The sequence below is a fragment of the Pristiophorus japonicus genome, chromosome 13, assembly GCF_044704955.1.
Source record: "Pristiophorus japonicus isolate sPriJap1 chromosome 13, sPriJap1.hap1, whole genome shotgun sequence".
NCBI lineage: Eukaryota > Metazoa > Chordata > Chondrichthyes > Pristiophoridae > Pristiophorus > Pristiophorus japonicus.
The window spans coordinates 114,129,988-114,150,198 of NC_091989.1; the positions used below are offsets into that span (position 1 = coordinate 114,129,988).

The 20,211-nt window shown below is 42.5% G+C and overlaps 1 protein-coding gene across 1 annotated transcript in view; it reads left to right on the forward strand.

Annotated features, from left to right (window-relative positions):
* Window positions 1-20,211, forward strand: part of snrkb (SNF related kinase b) — a 124,627-nt gene that overhangs the window by 65,972 nt on the left and 38,444 nt on the right. The window contains exon 3 of the mRNA XM_070896885.1: window positions 19,369-19,510. Within this exon, the coding sequence (XP_070752986.1) occupies window positions 19,369-19,510 (142 nt within the window). The remainder of the gene's footprint in view (window positions 1-19,368; window positions 19,511-20,211) is intronic.

Here is a 20,211-nt window from a genome sequence, read left to right on the forward strand (position 1 = left end):
AACTCTTTGGGATATGGAACCAAGGCAGTTAAATGGAGTTAAGATACATATCAGCCATGATCTAATTGAATGTTGGAACTGCCTCGAGGGACTAAATGGTCTACTCCTGTTCCGTTGAGTGTTGCATTGTTCAAGATATAACCCTCGGATTAGATGTTAAACCCAATCCTGCCTGTTCCAGTGGTTCAGATGGACACTAAAGGCTCTATTGTACTAGTCAAAGAGTGGCCTTGACCAACACCACTAATAAAACGAGATACAAGCAACCCATTACTATTTGTGAGATCTTGTTATATGCCTACAGAACAACAGTCACTGCACTCCAAAGTGATTAATTGTCTACGAAGTGTTTTGAGATGTGTTTGAGAGACATGATAAGGGGCTTTTTAATGAGTGGTAAGGTGGGGGTGAGGAGTTATGGAAGTCAGGGGTGGAATCCATGGATAGGGTGTATCTTTGTCGGCATAAAATGAAGACTGGCTTTGGGAATTACTTCATTGGAGATATGAGGTAAAATTTTCACCGACCCCGCCTGGTGAGAAATTGGCAGCAGCGGGTCAACCTCCTGTTTTCCCGCCCGATTCCAAATTCCCTTGGTAGTTTCTGGCCCTGATTTTCATGCCTCGTTCAGAACAAAACCACTGCACGGTTGATTTGGAAATTTCTGAAAGGGGAACTGAGATTGATAGGAGAGTGAATGGAAGACTTCAATCTTCAGCAGGCACTCCTTATGTAACAGCAGTTTTCTGCAATGCTACATTACAATTTCCATATTGTACCTGAATGTTTCTGACCTTCAGCTCTGTCAACATACAGCTGCGTTCTTGTTTTCCATTGATTACTTCTCAATCTAATGACTCACTGTGCAGTGGGGGAAGCAGAGCAGAGCAGTCTAATCATTACTGTTTCAGAGGGAAATTTTCCATTGCATCGTTGAATCTTTCCTGTAACGGCTAATGCACAGAGTACCCATGCCAGATTATTTTTAGCTGTGTTCCTGCAGGCTGCATTTCCAGAAGCAGTTCAAAACCAACATTCATTGATTTCTGATGCACTTGATTCATTCCATATTGCAAAGTTGCACTACTCAGCTGCATTGTGCATATCCCAGAATGTGTCCCCATTAATTAGAACATACCATTTTAGTACCCGTACCTGCTGCCCTCCACCCCACCCCCCCCCACCCCAAGTCGCCCTCTTTGCCAATTTGAAATAGCTCTGTTTAAATTCTCTTCTCTCTGCAATATTGTCTTTTGTCACATTAAACACATCTGGCAGGGCATGTGACGGGCTTTTAAAGGCTCCATTTTAACTGCACGCATGCGCCTGACTGCATCATCGCAAAATAATACATTGTCCAGAACCAAATGGGGCACTGGAAATGTCCAGTATTTAAGTAGGCATTATCTCACAAAGACACCAACTGTTGAGTTGTTCAGTTGTCACAGTTGTTCTTGTAACTGTGTGGACAGAGTGAAGAGAATGGTCTTTGGCACTATCTCAACATTTGGGACCTGAATTCTAAGGTCATGGCCTTGGCCCAATGGCAGCACTCTCGCCTCTGAGTCAAAGGTTTGTGGGTTCACGTCCCACTCCAGAAACCTGAGCACACAATCTAGGTTGGCATTGAAGGACTGCTGCACTGTCGAGGTGCCATCTTTTGGATGAGATGTTAAACCGATGCGTGGTCTGCCCTCTCAGGTGGACATAAAAGATCTCACCACATTATTAGAAAAGCAGGGGAGTTTCTCCTGGTGTCCTGGCTAATATTTATCCCTCAACCTACACCTGAAGCAGATGATCTAGACGTTTATTTCATTGCTGGTTGTGGGAGCTTGCTGTGCACAAATTGATTGCCGCATTTCCTACATTACAACAGTGACTACACTTCAAAAGTACTTCATTGGCTGTGAAGTGCTGTGGGACATCCTGAGGTTGTGAAAGGCGCTATGTAAATGCAATTTATTTATTTCTTTAATCAAAAATGATAGCTTGCTGGCATAAGCAAATTTGTGATTTGCATGCCATATTTTTTGTTCATTATTCTTCTATTCTCCTTTTAAGATGGTCCGGAAAGAATTTAAGTAGATTTGAATCTGGAAAGAAGTGTAACTAAACTACCAGGAAATTGTGTGTTTGGATGAGCATCTCTGCAGGAATGAAAGAGAATGATCAATTGGAATGTTATTCTTGGATCAGCAACGTATCTGGATAATGTATACTATTTTTATTCAGGATTGAGTCAAATAAAAACACTGTGAAATAAATCCAACTTACAGATAGCAGATGGAGAGTGCACTTTTTTCAAGTGGCAATTAACCAGAACTGGTGCAGTGCTCCTGCTTTCTACGGGTCTCCCTCACTGAGCTTCTTTTGGCTATTCTGAACTATTGCATACTGACAGCATTGGACTGACAGTAGCCAATAAGACTCTGTTTGGGAAGCTAACTCCATTAACACGAATGAACTGCATTGATGTCTTTGCCGAGAGCTTGCTTAATGTGGAAGGGAGATGTTTTCATGTTGAATGACATGGTTGGGAAAACGCCACTGGAATGACAGGAAGGCCACTCTGCTCAGTTTGCCCTGCGACGGCTTCACCTACTGCAGAGGAAAATCTTCATTAAACTGTGGTGAGAAATGAGTAGATCCAGCCTTAGTGTCGGTGGAATGATCTTCTCAAGTCACTGATTTCCCAATTATGCCTTACTCCTTTTACTTGTACGTAAGATAAAGAGGGTTAGGTCTTTAGCTTGTTGCCCGGGTATAGAATTGGTGTTGTGGATTGGATGACTGTTCTCTAAGCCGCCTGATTTTCACTTCCTTTAATTTCAACATAACAAAAACAGATTACCTGGTCATTGAGACATTGCTGTTTGTGGGAGCTTGCTTGTGTGCAAATTGGCTGCTGCATTTCCCAAATTACAACAGTGACTACACTCTAAAAGTAGTTCATTGGCTGTAAAGAGCTTTGAGATGTCTGGTGGTCGTGAAAGGTGCTATATAAATGCAAGTCTTTCTTTCTTTTTCTTTCAATGGAATTTGGCACTTTGCATGCCAGTCAGCCTATTTGTATAGCCAGCTGTACCCACCCCTGTACCCCAAGAGGCAAGTTGAATCTTCACGAGTTACATTTCCTCCTCAACACTACCCTTTTAAAACACAGCTGTGGCCAAGTAGTGGCTATTCAGCTAGAAGAGGAATCTTGTGTCCCTTCAAGTACAAATTGAATACAGATTCAATTATTGAAAAGAATTATGATATAGTCTTGAGCTGCCAAAATTAGATTTAAAATTGTGATTTACCCAGTAAACCTGGATTAGAAAAATGGGGGAAAACAATTATCTAAAGTTTAATATTGTAACAATAATTGTTGGGGAACTTATTTTGCTTTCCTTAAAATTAAATGGAAAAATGGCAACTGCTGGTGATCTGAAATAAAAAAACAACCCAAACTGCCATGACTTGTCTCTTCTCATTACAGATGCTGACTGAACCACTTTGTACTTCAAGCATTTTAATATCTTGCTTTCCTTTCCTGACTGTTGAAAATCAAATTGACCTTTATTAGTAACAGTAATATTCAAATAGAACAAGTGGAAAACCAAACCTGTGTAGCGTAGATAAAAATAATTACTTCTGTCTTTCTCTTTAGCTGAAATATAGCCTTTAAAGTCAACAGCCATTGCTTGGAAAACCACCAGATTATTCCTTCCTTTGGTTGTTTTGCAATGTGTGCTCTTTTTCAAAGAAATGTCCCATGCACTCCATCTTCCTGTAGCCTTGTGTTGAAATCAAAACATTCTACAAAGTCTAATCCTTTAACGAGTACTACTTAAAGTATTAAGTTGTCTTATAAAAAACGGTTGAGCAAGTTGGGCCTGAGAGACTGGATCAACTGGGCCTTTATACACTGGAGTTTAGAAGGATGAGAGGGGATCCCATAGAAACGTATAAGATTCTGACGGGACTGGACAGGTTAGATGCGGCAAGAATGTTCCCAATGTTGGGGAAGTCCAGAACCAGGGGACACAGTCTGAGGATAAGGGTTAGGCCATTTAGGACTGAGATGAGGAGAAACTTCTTCACTCAGAGTTGTTAACCTGTAGAATTCCCTGCCGCAGAGAGTTGTTGTTACCAGTTCATTGCATGTATTCAAGAGGGAGTTAGATATGGCCCTTATGGCTAAAGGGATCAAAGGGTATGGAGAGAAAGTGGGAAAGGTGTACTGAGGTGAAGGATCAACCATGATCTTATTGAATGGTGGTGCAGGCTCGAAGGGCCGAATGGCCTACTCCTGCACCTATTTTCTATGTTTCTATACTCATTGGAGTTTAGAGGAATGAGAGATGATCTTATTGAAATGAATAAGATTATGAGGGGCTTGACCGGGTAGATGCAAAGGATGATTCCCCACATGGGGGAATCTAGAACTAGGGGGCATAGTTTCAGAATAAGGGGCCACCCATTTAAAATGGAGATGAAGAGGAATTTCTTCTGAGGGTCGTGAATCTGTGGAATTCTCTACCCCAGAGAACTGTGGAGGCTGGGTCATTGAATATATTTAAGGTGGAAATAGACCGATTTTAGAATGATAAGGGTTATGGGGAAGCGGATAGGGAAGTGGAGTTGAGGTCAAGATCAGATCAGCCATGATCGCATTAAATAGCGGAGCAGGCTCAAGGGGCCATATGGCCTACTCCTGCTCCTATTTCTCATGCTCTTGTGTTCTTTTAAACTATGGAACGTCTTCCCTCCCTCAGTCTCCCCTTCTACAATCTGCAGTCTTATAAAATTCAAACTTCTTGGCATCTAACCACTTCTTTCTGATTTACCTTCCCTTCCCTCCTTTTGATCCATTTGGTAGCTGTCCATTGCCATAGACCTTGACCCTTTACCCAGCTTTCCCAGTAAATAAAAGGGTTGCTCCCCTCCCCCGGCCCCTCCCTTCATAAAATGTTGGATGAAAATCCCATTGTTTCCTAAAATTTGGCATGTCCTGCAATCCACAGAGGCAAAAATCACTCTGGAATGGATTGGCAGCCTGTTTCCCAAGTAGGAAGGAAAATATCTGTTCCTTCAACCTGGGTTTGGTCTCAATTAAAGAAAAGAAGATGGCAGCAATAGTAAATAGGGTTTCAATAACACAGACAACAAAGGGAGGGAGGAGTAGGGAGTAGGGGAGGGAATGTGACATTGATACAGATAGCTCAATAGAATTGCAAAGAAATCCAGCAGCAGACTGGCAACTGCAAGTTCTAGTCATATATAAATCTGTACCCAAATGAATGAGATTCGGGCTTTTTACATGATCATTCAGTACATGCACAACAGGAAGTAATAACGTGAAGCATTTATCTCCATGCCAAAGAAAGTTTTTTTTGGAACTCTGAGTGTCATTTCTCCAGATGGTGTTGGCAGCAAACAGTCAAAAGCTTTTGACCCCCTGATGGGCTAAGAGTAATTATCATTAGGAGATAATGTGAAAACTGATTTGGATGAAGGATATGCATGCTGGTACAAATAAATAGCATTTTGTGCACCCAACAACAAAATCGTTCGACATATCTGCTTTCAAATATGTGTTTTTTTTTCTGGAAATGTTAATACACAACATTGGAAATGAGGTGAATGGAAATGGAGTTTGAACTGAACTTGGCATTGACATCTGTCATTATTTCAGATCCCAAGTGAAATAATTGGAACCTATGTTTTGCAGCTGTAACAGCATGAATACGGTAGCATAGTGGTTATGTTGCTGGACTAGTAATCCAGGGACCTGGATGAATAATCCAGAGATGTGAGTTCAAATCCCATCACGGCAGCTGGGGAATTTAAATTCAGTTAATTAAATAAATCTGGAATATAAAAAAAAAAGCTAGTATCAGGTGACTATGTAATTACTGGATTGTTGTTAAAACCCATCTGGTTCACTAATGTCCTTTTAGAGAAAGAAATCTGCTGCACTTACCCGGTCTGGCCTTTTTGTGACTCCAGATCCACAGCGATGTGGTTGACTTTTAACTGCCCTCTGAAATGGCCTAGTAAGCCATTCAGTTGTCTCACCACCACCTTCTCGAAGGCAATTAGGAATAGACAATAAATGCTGGCCTTGCCAGTGACGCCCATGTCCCATGAATGAATTTTTAAAAACTCTCCTGATCCACAAAGCCTCTGTGTGGTTTGATGTTATTAAAGGTTTATTTTACAGTATGTAAATCCATCAAAGTGACTGTAAATCACAGGTGTTGTACCTTACTGTGAAGGTGATCAGTGGAGATCTTTCAAAAGCATTGCAGACCAAGAATGAGAGATAAGATTCATTCAGATTTTCGGTTCCCCCTTTTACTCCTCTGGTAAAAATGTGATGGAATGACATTGAATCAGAAGTAAAATAAAAGCTTGAATGATGAGAAGGGGGGGCTAGGGTTTCCGTGCTCATCGGAGAAACTATTTCCTCAGATGGGAATCCTCTTTCCTCCTAAGAAAGCAAATACCTCTAGATTTGTTACCACTGAGGTGAGTCCATCCATGGAGCTATCATGGCAGAGCAGATTTGACTTTTTTTTTTAGGATGAGTCGATCTAGACTTGATGCCAACTCTGAGCCGGTCCAAGTGGGCACCCACTGCTTCTTGCAGCCTTAGGCTGTGAAAACTGACGGAGGTGTGGAGCCTCAATGCAGCAATTTCCCCCCTCCCACAGAGAGGAGCTGTCCTCCCAGCTCCCTGAAGTTTGTGGTGCTCTGGTAGCAGGTGGTTGATTCAAAGTAAGCAGCTGCTGTAACATTGCAACCGTGGCACTGAGGATCTGTTTAGTAATATAGTTATCCTGAGCTCCATAGAGGAATCGTTCCTATTCCATGAACTTGTGCACAATGTCTACACCAGAGCTATGGGACATAACATTGAAAGAAAGACTTGCATTTATGTAGCCCCTTTCACAACCTCTGGATGTCCTAAAGTGCTTTACAGCCAATGAAGTACTTGCTGTTGTAATGTAAGAAACGCAGCACCCAATTTGTGCACAGCAAACTCCCACAATCAGCAATATGGTAATGACCCAATCTTCTATTTATTGATGCTGGTTGAGGGATAAATATTGTCCGGGACATCCTAACTGGTTTCAATACATGCATTCCTTGTGTATAAGAAAAAAAATACTGATACACCAGTTGCTTTAAGAAGGGAAATTCCATTTCTCCATCTCTTGTCTATCCAGATTCAGACAGTGCAGTAGGTTTGTGTACCTGAAAAGTTTGTGCTCTTCATCATTGGCATCACTCTGCAAAGTGAGCAGTGTTTCCAGCTCATGAGAGTTTAAAAAGATGAAGTTTGACAAAATTTCTACACTAACTAGACCAAAGGTTTATTTTTAAAAATAAATTCTACAGACAGTGCCTGTAAATAATCTCCTTTATATTACTGTGTTATTTAAAGTTGAGCGTTGAAGCTAATTGGTGAATCCATGGAGATCGGATACTGCTGTTCCTGGGCTTAATGCCAGCTGTACATTTCTCGTGCACACCCATGGTCTGAACTGATTGACTTGTTGGTACAGAGATAGAAACTCTGGCTTTAACAGAGGAAGTCATTTGCTGCTCTTCGTGACAACTGGGCCCATTGCAATTGGGTTTGACTGAGTGTTGCTAATGGGTGGCTGACGTGACGCTCCGATTGGAACATGCCGGGACTTGTTGATTTAAATACCTTCACAGGACTCTCTGTTTGACCCCATTTGAAGCAACTTGTATTCACGTGATGTCCTTTTCCAATTGTCAGCGCTGGCTCAGTGGGTAGCACTCTCATCTCTGAGTCAGAAGGTTGTGGGTTCAACTTGAACACAAATATCTAGGCTGACACTCCAGTGCAGTGCTGAGGGAGTGCTGCACTGTCGGAGGTCTTTTGGATGAGACGTTAAACCAAGGACCCACTGCCTTCTCAGGTGGCGTAAAACATCCTATGGCACTATTTCGAAGAAGATTAAGGGAGTTATCCATGTGTCCTAGCCATATTTATCCCTCAAGCAACATCAATAAAACAAATGATCTGGTCATTATCACATTGTTGTTTGCGGGAGCTTGCTGTGTGCAAATTGGTTGCCGCGTTTCCTATATTACAACCGTGACTACACTTCATAAAGTACTTCATTGGCTGTAAAGTGCTTTGTGACGTCCGATGGTTGCGAAAGGCGCTACATAAATGCAAGTCTTTACTACTTTTATGGCAGCATCGAGGTACAAACCACCTGCTTGCCATTTTGGACACTATTTTAAACCATTATAAACTGTCATCGGTTTACGAGATCGGCGGGGCTGGAAAGAAAAGGTGGAAGAATGGCTCTGATCACTGTGTGTAGCGACATTGTAAATTATTCAGAAAGAATGTGTCCATAGTTTTGATATATGTAGAAAGGCAGGGCAAATCTTCACATCTATTGCTGGGTCTGTGTTACAGAAGTGCTTCAAGTAGAAGTTGTTTATGTCACAGCCTTGGCTTCCAGTGCTGTGGGATCCACTCTGTGTCCTGGCGCAGAGCTCACAGCATCAATAGACAAACTACTGTACATACCACCCGACAAAAGGCCAGGCAAAGACTCACGGGTCCATCTAGTCTGCCCTGTGTAGTTATACTCCCTGGCACACGTGCAACTTTTTGTGTGTGTGTTGAATTTAATGGCTCGGAAGGGTCCACACTGTTCAGTGATGGACATCATGCATCACTGGTCTGTGGTCTGTATGGAAGGGCTGATTGCTCAGTGTATCCAAGACTGGTCAAAAATGGCATTAACATCATAAGTGACTTCAGAAACCCCAGGGTGGGTGGATGGGGGTGGGCAGGCATCCTAGCACTTCCAGAGGCAGCAGTGCCTTCAGTTTACAGCCCAGCATGAGACTGGCAAGTACATACTTACTGATCAAATACATACAAGGGGAACAGAGGCATAGATGGAGAGTAACTATTTCTGCTGGTTGGGGATTCTAGGACCAGGGGGCATAGTCTAAAAATTAGAGCCAGACCTTTCAGGAGTGAAATCAGGAAACACTTCTACACACAAAGGGTGGTAAAAGTTTGGAATTCTCATCTGCAAACGGCAATTGATAATACAAAAGCAGATGTTGGAATCTGAAATAAAAACAGAAAATGCTGGAAATCTCAGCGGGTCAGGCAGCATCTGTGGAGAGAGAAACAGAGTTAATGTTTCGGGTCAATGACCCCATCGCAGAACATGGCAATCGATGCTAGATCAATTGTTAATTTTAAATCTGAGATTGATAGATTTTTATGAAGCAAAGGTATTCCGGGATATGGGTCAAAGGCGGTTATATGGAGTTAGGTCACAGATCAGTCATGATCTCATTGAATGGTGGAACAGGCTTGAGGGGCTGAATGCCCTCCTCCTGTTCCTATGTTCCTATGTGTATTAAAACTAATAAAAGGGCAGAGTTACCCGACAGTGTAGCCGCTGAAGTTGGGGCTTGCTGGTGCGGGTTATATGCTGAGTTATCATATTTTATTTTAATGCATTTAATCAATAGAGGTTTTGTTGGTAAGTATGCATTTCCTTGTCAGATATGCTGAGCACGTACCTGAGTTTCAAGGATTCCATCAAGGGATTAGGAATGTGCATCCAATTTCCTGGGTTATTGGTGTGCTTGGAAGGGGAATAAAGCATCAGATCCCTGGAAATCTGTTGTATGAGGCAAAAGGAGATATACCTGATCCCTGCAAATCTAGCGTGCGTGTGGGAAGTGAAGGGAATTAACATTTAGAACTCCCCCACCCCAACCCCTGTTTCAGCAACATTTTTGGGTGAGTGTATATATGCGATCGTAGGCAGTCTGGGTATGTGACGATTCCCAGTTCTAGCAGGGAGCTTTTTTGTTGGGGGCAGGGTGGAATATAACATTTACATTCCTTATACTCTGCTAGTTTGTAAAATTGGATGTGGTTCGGAACATTTCCCACAAGACAGTGTTTATAAGTCCATGGACACTTTTAAAAGTCAGTTTCCCCTTAAAATAAGTGTTGTTCAAATAGTTTTAACCACTCAAAATGTGCAGTGCAGATGAATGTGTAAGGAAATTGCTGAAGATTTGTTACACAGTTAGGAGGAATGCAATATTTGGGGAACAGTGCCAAGGACCAGGCCCTTGGATCGTCTCCATGAATTCTTTCAGCTGGAGAATTAAGTTTAGATGGAAAAACTTAGTTAGGGGAAAAAAAATATTGAAGGATAGCAAGTAAAAGCAGTTCTTACACCTGATATTCCACTAAATTGTGCAGAATAACAATGTATTGTATCTTTTGCCTATTTCTGTGGCTAAACTGTGACACATTCTCCACAGTATTCAGACTGTGTGTGTATACGCCATCTGTTTCCTATTTAGACAGCCTTTTCGTTTCTGAATGTTGGGAAGGAGAGCGGATTATGTGAATGGAAACCAAACCTCTCTTCATGGTATTTATCTAAGTGCACCACTCTCATCCCAGCAAAGTGGAGCAGGAGATGGATAATCCAGTCGCACGCAAGCCTCCGCGAGATGAGTGAATAGCCGGCAGATGTCTTGGCGTCATGAGGCAAGATGACAGACCTATGGCAGCAAGTAGCAGGAAGCCAGACCTGTTAAGTGGTTCAGATTAAAATGCAAAGGGGTCTTCAGTCTTGGTCAGAACAATCCTACAGCTCCCAGCACAGTGTGTTGTGTTTAAGAGCTTTACTTGTATCGAACTTTTCATTGGGAAGATAATCAACCTTTATAGCCTGGTTGTGGGGAATTATTTTTCCATCCAATAAACTCTTCAGTGAACGATTCTTACTTTAGTTATTAGAATGAAGTGAAATGTATGTTTTGAGATTAGGTTTGAAATGATGTGTGTCGTACATATTAACATACAGGGCGTCCTGCACGTATTGCCTCTGGTGAGAAATTGCAATGAATGACTGGCCCTCATCCGCTTTTATTTAAATAAGCTTTGAACCAGCAACTTAACCTCTATGCTGAGTTTGGTTTGGAACCATTGGATATCGTGGCAGCCACAATGCCACATAAAGAAAGAAGTTATATTTCTACAGTGCCTTTCACAAACTTGGAACATCCTAAAGCAGTTTACAATCAATTAAGTACTTTTGCTGAAATGTAGTCACTGGTGTAATGTAGGAAATGCAGCACTCAATTTGCACACAGCAAGTTTCCACACACAGCAATGTGAAAAATGACCAGATAATCTGGTTGAGGGATAAATATTGGCCAGAACACCAGGGAGAACTCGCTGCTCTTCGAATAGTACCAAGGTATTGTTACGTCCACCATAGAGCGCAGACAGGCCCTAGTTTAGCATCTTGTCCGATTTCCCGTCAGAAAATATGCTCTCGTCCTGGTCCGGAGTAAATATCAGGGCCTCGATCACCGCTTACATAATGAAAAAATAACGTTGGAATATACATTATGGAAGCACACATCAGTGAGGCTAAGCTGAACATGAAATGATTGAAGATAAGCATGGTTTGGATAGTCATTGCGTCGGACGGTGGGGATAATGGCCATTCTGTGATGATATGGCACAACCCGTTGAATCCTTGAAATAATAGTGGCATTTCTGCATTTAAACATTAGCTATAACAAGACAATGGACTTTATTTGTCTTTTGAGATTATTGCAAGTTCAGAAAAATTCAGTCGTTTTTATTATTTTACTTGAGGATTTGTCTGGTGACCTTTCCAGAAAAAAAATCCTTTTTTGCAGATGTACCCAGCACGGAGGCAGTGAATGTTTTGCAAGCTATGAAGGGCGGTCAGTTCAAAGTGAGAAAAGCAGAGGAGGGAACTCCCTGAAGTTTTGAGAGGAAGTTGCTACAGTACTGGCTTGGGATTTTAATTTTAATTTTTAATGTAATAAGAGCCATAAGCTATAAAAGAAAAATATGTATTTGGAGTACTAAGGGGAAGGAAAGACCCTCATGCACCCAACTTTACACTGTTTCAAATTGGTCGATGACTATAATAGAAATTATTTAGTGTCGGCTGTGGCTCAGTGGATAGCACACTCGCCTCTTGGGTCATAAAGTTGTTGGTCTAGGTCCCACTCCAGAGACTGGAACACAAGAAATCTCGGCTGACACTCCAGTGCTGTGCTGAGGGAGTGTGAGGTGGCTGACACGGCATTCAGCATGCAACTACAAGGTACGGCGCATGATGGCTGTGAAGAGGGTGACTGGATTTGACGTCGCCCAAATCCAAGTCATTGATTAGAGCACGGGCAGGTACAGCAGGAGCGGCGAGGTCGGGGCGAAGGAGCGGCGAGAGTTCGGGGCTAGAAGAGGCGAGGGCCTTGGGGCAGCATGGGCTAGCCCACACTGCGATTGTGCGCACACTAGGCCCACGCAGCAGAACTGGCCTCCAGTTGTCTTGATTAATCTTTGCCACTGGACCAAGACCTAGCTCTGTCGAGCCTGTGTGGTTAAAACAATTCACACACGGGCATCTTCCACCCTTCAACATGTTGTTTGGGATCTGGAATATTCGGTCCTTCATTGAGACACCTGTGAACTCATCCCTTTTTGGCGTGGAAGCAAGTCATCCTCGATTCGAGGGACTGCCTATGATGATGACACTGTCGGAGGTGCCGTCTTTTGAATGACACGTTAAAACCGAGGCACTGTCTGCCTTCTCAGGTGGACGTAAATGATCTCATGGCAGTATTTCAAAGAAGATCAGGGGAGTTATTCCCAGTGTCCTGGTCAATATTTATCCCTCAATCAACTTCACTAAAAACAGATTATCTGGTCAATATGCTATTGTTGTTTGTGGGAGCTTGCTATGTGCAAACTGGCTGCCGTGTTTACTACATTACATCAGTAACTGCACTTCAAAAGTACTTCATTGGCTGTAAAGCACTTTGGGACCTTTGGTGGTCATGAAAGGCACTATATAAAATGTAAGTTTTTTTTCTCTTACTACAGGTTACTGTAGTTCTAGATTTCATTCCTGTCTCAGATCCACGTTTTAACCTAATCTGCCATGTAGAGATTTGCTGTCACTGATTCTAGAAGTGACGGAAAAGAGAGGAGCCTCTTTCACAGATGTATGACTAGGAGCAGCATTAAATCTACCCGTTTAGCTCAATGGATGGGATGGTTAACATTCCAGTAGGACTATAGAAAGGATTTAAGAGGCTCAACTTAGTACATCAATATAATCTTTATATTATTTTTAAAAATTGTTTAGGGCACGCACCACATTTCCACAGATCTTAATTCCTGTTGCCAAAGGCTTGGTTATGCTTTGTGTCACCATTGACTATTGTAAACTGCTATGTCAACATTTCCCATTCAGTTTTACTATTTCAGCTGTCGGTGTAGTTGCAGGCTTTGGCCACTGGGTGGATTTTGAAACAAGTTTCTGAAGTCTCTTTTTGAACTCCATCACCATTTTGTATATTTAAAAAAACATATTCCTCAACAGTCTGTAGGTCATGCCAAAGGCAATTTATAGGAATACATTAAGTGGTGTATTATGTGTTGCCACTAGATGTCAATAGCACAATTTGTAAATACCATATAATTTATTTTTAAACTATCTCCTTCCAATTTTCTTCCTTCCTCTCTTGGAACCATGGTTATAGTTATTGGCTATCCTCAGTACCTGTCCAGGTGGCCATTACCCATGCGTATGCCTAGATGGTGAATGCCTGGCAAAGCTTACATGGCAACTTGCACATTTTCGGCCAGACCTGCGTGATACCCTGTGTTTTAGCGTAATTGTTATCTATGTGAAACATTAAATTAAAAGGAAGAAGGAGGGAGGGTAATGCCCTGTGGGGGTGGGGGGAGATGGAGGGAGAGAGAGCGATTAATAATCAACAGGAAGAGGATAAGAGAGGAATAACCTACAAGTAGAGGGAAAGTGAAGAATACACTACGGGGAGGGGAGTGAATAGCCTAAAGGTAGAGGGAGAGGGAGGAATACCCTACAGAGAAAAGGAGCAAGAGGAAAAGTGAGGCAACAATTCACCCACAGACCTGGGAATGGGAAGAGGTTGTGAGTTGACCTGTCGTGTACATACATACTGCCCTCTGCAGTGGTTGGATTCCTGCACACACGCAAGTGCGAACACAGCAAGACAAAGCTTGGGACAATAACATATTTCTCACGCAAGCAAAACTTTGTTCCAACAGGATAATATTTCTAACTGCCGTGTTGCCAGATGATAGTCAGATGTTTTCTGTACCCTGTGCAGTCAATCTTCCCTGGGAACATTTCTTGTGCTGCTCTGAAATGGCGACTAGGATCAGTGCAGTGACAGCCCACTCTGAATCTCCAGGCCCACAAAATCCAGCAACAAATCCGAGGGTAGACTTTGCGGTCCATGGGTTGCATGTTGGGACATTCCTGGATGAGAAAGCAAAAGAGGCACCAATAATTAATGACCAGTTGAATACAGTACATTGCTTTGCTTTAAGGTGTTTCCAAAGTGGGGCCACCTATGCATTTTCTGCTGATGGATTGTTTTGAAAGCTGCAGAGCTGGCCCAGGACTTGTAATGCGACTCGCTTTCCCTGTACCCAGGGGAGCAAGTGGGCAGAGATTAAAAGGCTGTCGGTTTTGAAGGATTTTTTTTTTCGTTTTGAACAGATGTGGTACACTTAGCAAGAAAGAGCTGTTCTCACATGGAGAAAAACCTCTCGAGAGTTCCAGTTTCATGTTAGTCAGAGGCTGCTGGCAGGGCCTTCAGAAGTTGTGCGCGCTGCACCAGCCCTCAGAGAATTCCCTAATGGAGCCTTTGCAAAATCAGCCTGAGCAGTGGAGAAGGACTGCGGAAAATCTGATATCTTGGACCACCACCGATATTACATTAATCATGGGGCTTTTTATTGCTGACTAAAATGGGTGTGTAAGAAATCAATAGCAATCCTATCATTTCAGTAGAAAATAACTGCACAATATCTAAATATTTAATACATGTTTAATAATTAATGCAGAGCAGGGTCAGCGGTTTTCATTTCTTGCACAAATGCTGTCAAAGTCACAAATTTAAAATTGGCTGAAACCTCAAATTGTTTTCTCTCCCAATTGTTTTCTTTCGAACAGTAATCAACAGCCCTCAAAAGATCACAGCTCAAGTCTGTTCTGTTTTGAGGGTGGGTTATATTGAAATGTCAGTGCCTGTAAATGGAGGTGTTGAAGCTGCCTCTAGACTGAGGCTGTATGATAACGGTGATGTTCTCGTCACTCCATCCATGTGTTCATGCACTCCTTCCCTTACATACATGTACACCACACTGGACCACAAGTGTAGCCTTTCAGACAGTGTAATGTGTGCGCACAGGTTTGTTGAGCTGTTGAGTTGGGAGTGGCTTAGCCAGTCACATGATATTTACAAGACTCAATAAAACCCCAGCCAGTTGGGGTCAGGGGATCCACGATGAGGTCGGTGGCTATGAGCCTGGTGGATGAACTGGTATTGTGTAAAGTACTGGTAATGTGTAAAGTGATAAACCTTTGCTAATAAATCAACTAGTTCTTAATAGCAATGTGTTGCTATGAATTCTTGAGCAAAGAACCCGTGAAGCAAATACATTAATCACGGGAAGAGCTGCTCTACATATTTATAGATATACAGATATTCATCCAACCCCCGCCATATCCAAACATGTGATACACCCCACTCCCTCCACTGCCATTATGATTTTCTATTGGGTGTTACACCTGTGACCTGTGAAGATTGTAACCTTCCTGGGAAAATAAAGTAATTTGGAGAGATTGCATGGTGCAAGTTGTGTGTGCCATGTTGCGAGGCCCAGGCTCATTCCACACTAACTTGTACAAAAGCAAGATATTGCGGATGCTGGAAATCTGAAATAAAAACAGAAAATGCTGGCAAATCAGCAGCTCTGGCAGCATCTGTGGGGAGAGAAACAGAATTAACGTTTCAGGTCAATGACCTTTCGTCAGAACTGGAAATTGTTAGAGATGTGACGGGTTTTAAGCAAGTACAGAGGCAGGGAAAGGATCTGTGCTTGTAGCACTTTAGAATCTCAACTGCTTGAAACTTGTTGTTTTTAAAGAACTGTTTAGAAACAAATATTAGTTTCTACCGTATTGCATGAAAGTTAAAGCTGTTATAAATTATGAGGCTGTACTTGGTTTAATAAAGATTCCAACATCAACAAAAGGAATGCAATCTTATACAACTCATCCTGGGTTATTTATATCCTCTGAATAACAATGGAAGACACAGGAACATTGTAGAGTCAGATGGGCTTCTGGTTTTGATGAGTACCATGCTGCACATTAAAGCAGAAACATGAAGCTTTAGGAATGAAATAAAAACAGAAAATGTTGGAAACACTCAGCAAGTCGGGCAGCATCTGTGGCGAGAGAAACAGGGTTTCAGGTCGATGACCTTTCGTCAGAACCTGAAGTTTATCGACCTGAAACGTTAACTCTGTTTCTCTTCCCACAGATGCTGCTTGAGCTGCTGAGTGTTTCCAGCATTTTCTGTTTTTATTTCAGATTTCCAGCATCCGCAGTATTTTGCTTTTGTATTAAGCTTTAGGAATGGATTGGCTTTATCATGCGACTGAGCCAAGTAAACTACTTGCATTTAACTCTCCCTTGCCCAATCATTTACATCTGCACGCACGTGTCTCTGTCTGTCTGTGTGCACGTTTGTTTTCTGGCTCCGGCACAACCTTTCCTGTCACCACACCAACAATGGACAGGATGCTCAGCAAAGGAAGCCACTCGGTGTTGCTTAGCAACAGAGCAGCTATAGGCCGCAGCAGCAGAAGTTCATTTCCTAAGTTATCTCCTTCCACTTACATTCGTGTAAAGTATGCTGGAGCAGCTATATTTTTATTTAATCCAGGGCAGTATTCTTGGTTCTGATTCTGTGAATATATCATTTGTTATCTCCTCATTTTGACAGTTGCTGACGCAGGTTATGAAATGGATGTTGCTATTCCAAGGCTTGCAAACCAGAATAGAATGATGGATATCTGGGAAAGAATGCTGGCAATCTGGAATTCAAAGCAATTGCTGCAAATCCACAGAGAGAGCAATTTAAAGGGTGGGCTCTTCCTCAGAACTGAGGTGGGCTCCACACCAAAAACTTATCTTTGCTATTTGCAGATGCTGATGGGACTGCTGCGTATTTTCAGAATTTTCTGTTTGCATAGATACCTGACAGTAGTTACAAACCTTTTATATCTTCTTTTATGGTGAAACTAATGGGGAAATAATTAAAAGATGACTCTCTCCCACCTGTTTGTCCATCATTTGAAAATCTCCTCAGGAGTCGTTTAGGTTCAAAACTGGGGACTGTTACTGCCCCAGCTTTGAAGGGTTGCTTACAACTGATTGGAAATCTGTGGAAACTCCTTTAGTTGTGGAATAAAGTGGATAAAGGGGAACCAGTGGATGTGATGTATTTGGATTTCCAGAAGGCATTTGATAAGGTGCCACATAAAAGGTTACTGCACAAGATAAGAGCTCACAGATTTGGGAGTAATATTAGCATGGATAGAGGATTGTTTTCTGTTGGGTAGCCAGAGAGTCGGGATAAATGGGTCATTTTCCAGTCGGCAAACGGTAACTAGTGGGGTGCCGCAGGCATCGATGCTGGGGCCTCAATTATTTACAATCTATATTAATGACTTGGATGAAGGGACTGTGGACAATATAGCCAAGTTTGCTGATGATACAAAGATGGGTGGGAAAGCAAGTTGTGAGGAGGACACACATAATCTGCAAATGGATGTAGACAGACTAAGTGAGTGGTCAAACATTTGACAGCTGGAGTATAATGTGGGAAAGTGTGAGGTTATCCACTTTGGCAGGGACCTGGGGATCCTTGTACATGAAACACAAAAAGTTAGTATGCAGGTACAGCAAGTAATCAGGAAAGCAAATGGAATATTGGCCTTTATTGCAAGGGGGATAGAGTATAAAAGCAGAGAAGTCCTGCTACAACTATACATGGTATTGATCAGACCACACCGAGAGTACTGTGTACAGTTTGGGTTTCTTTATTTAAGGAGGGATATACTTGCTTTGGAGGCAGTTCAGAGAAGGTTCACTATTTGATTCGTGAGATGAAGGGGTTGACTTATGAAAGGTTGAGCAGGTTGGGCCTATACTCATTGGAGTTTAAAGAATGAGAGGTGATCTTATTGAGACACATAAGATACTGAGGAGGCTCGAAAAGGTGAATGCAGAGAGGATATTTCCACTCGTAGGGGAATCTAGAACTAGGGGGCATAGTTTAATAATAAGGGGTCGCCCATTTAAAACTGAGATGAGGAGGAATTTCTTCTCAGAGGGTCGTAAATCTGTGGAGGCTGGGTCATTGAATATATTTTAGGTAGCGATAGACAGATTTTTGAACGATAAGGGAGTGAAGGGTTATGGGGAGAGGGCAGGGAAATGGAGCTGAGTCCATTATCAGATCAGCCATGATCTTATTGAATGGCGGAGCAGGCTCGAGGGGCCAAATGACCTACTCCGCTCCTATTTCTTGTTCTTATGGAATTAGAGGGTAAGGCTTGTTAGTTTTTTAAATCCCTTTCCCTTATGCCACTGGGACCAAGCACCAATTGTGGCCTTATTGCTGTGAACCAACGCCAGGATTGCCTTCTGAATTTGTCCCTGTATCTGGCAGTATTTGGCCTCAACTCATCACATCTCTATGGCAAGGAGGCTGATTTTGGCACCTTGATGTCTGGGTGAATCATGGGCATGAAGCCGTGGATTTGGTTTCTGTCCTATGCTCCGTATCCAAATAATTTCACCTTCCTAACTTGTGAAACACCAGAGTTTTCTCATTCTGTCAAGATTTTTTCCTCCAGGCAATGAAATTGGGACATTCTTTAAGTGTTTTAGTCTGTAAATGCTCTGTGACCCTGACATTGGATTGCCGTCTTTATCTGGCCTACTGTCTTGTTATTATTTATAATGCTTTTTTTTGACTTGCGAATTAAATTAAAATGTTGTGCCTTAGCAGGACTGACCTGAGCCACTATGGGCCAGCCATGTTTTGCAGTGTGCACGAATAGGATCACCTCACTCGCAAAGGAACATTACCTCCTTTCACGATGTAAACACTGAGGCTACAAGAGGCTTTCAAGTAGATTGCAGCATTATTGACTACATAGCATTCCCGGGTGCTTATTTTCAGTTGGCCACCCACACAATAATTGGCTAATTGTCTAAAGTGTGTTTTAAGAATGTACCTAATTTTTAGGTTTTATTTCAGCCGAACAATTCATTAAATAGAATCAAAATAGCGGCAGAAAGATTATTTTAGAAATTTGCACAGTTCTTGACACACGGGATTCTGACTCCGTCTGTCACTTTTGCTCTGCCCTAGATATCTGGAGCCTGGGAGTGATCCTGTATATGCTGGTATGTGGATACCCACCTTTCCACGAGATCAATGACAGCGAGACCCTCACCATGATCATGGATTGTCGCTACACAGTTCCACAACACATCTCCGCCGATTGCAGGAAGTAAGTACTGTGCTGCTTGTGTGAGCTGGACTGTACACTAAATGTTTAATCACTGGTCCTGCTTAACCCACACCATTTTGATCTCGTGTCACGCCATTAAATGACTACCTCCCCCCAGAGGGATGATGGCACCCAAATAACCATTGCAGTTTAGAATCTCTGTGCATGGAAGGTATACTACCTTTGTCTAGGATCTTTACCCTATGTCATGTGCTATCCTTCCTTAGAGGAAATTTTTCCCGGTTTTCACCCCTCACCCGCACTCTAACTCACAATGCTCCTCAGGGTTAAAATTCCTCTGCATGTCCATTCACTATTGGTCAGTTTATTCCTGACTTGTGCCTTGTAGATGGTGGAAAGGCTTTGGGGAGTCGGGAGGTGAAACACTCACCACGGAATACCCAGCTTCTGACCCGCTCTTGTAGCCACAGTGTCTATGTGGCTGGTCCAGTTCAGTTTCTGGTCAATGGGGACCCCCAGGATGTTGATGGTTGGGGATTCGGTGATGGCAATGCTGTTGAATGTCAAGGGGACTTAGACTCTCTCTTGTTGGAGAAGGTCATTGCCTGGCACTTGTGTAGCGAGAATGTTACTTGCTATTTATCAGCCCAAGCCTGTATGTTGTTCAGGTCTTGCTGCATGCAGGCATGGACTGATTCATTATCTGAGCAGTTGCAAATGGAACTGAACACTGTGCAATC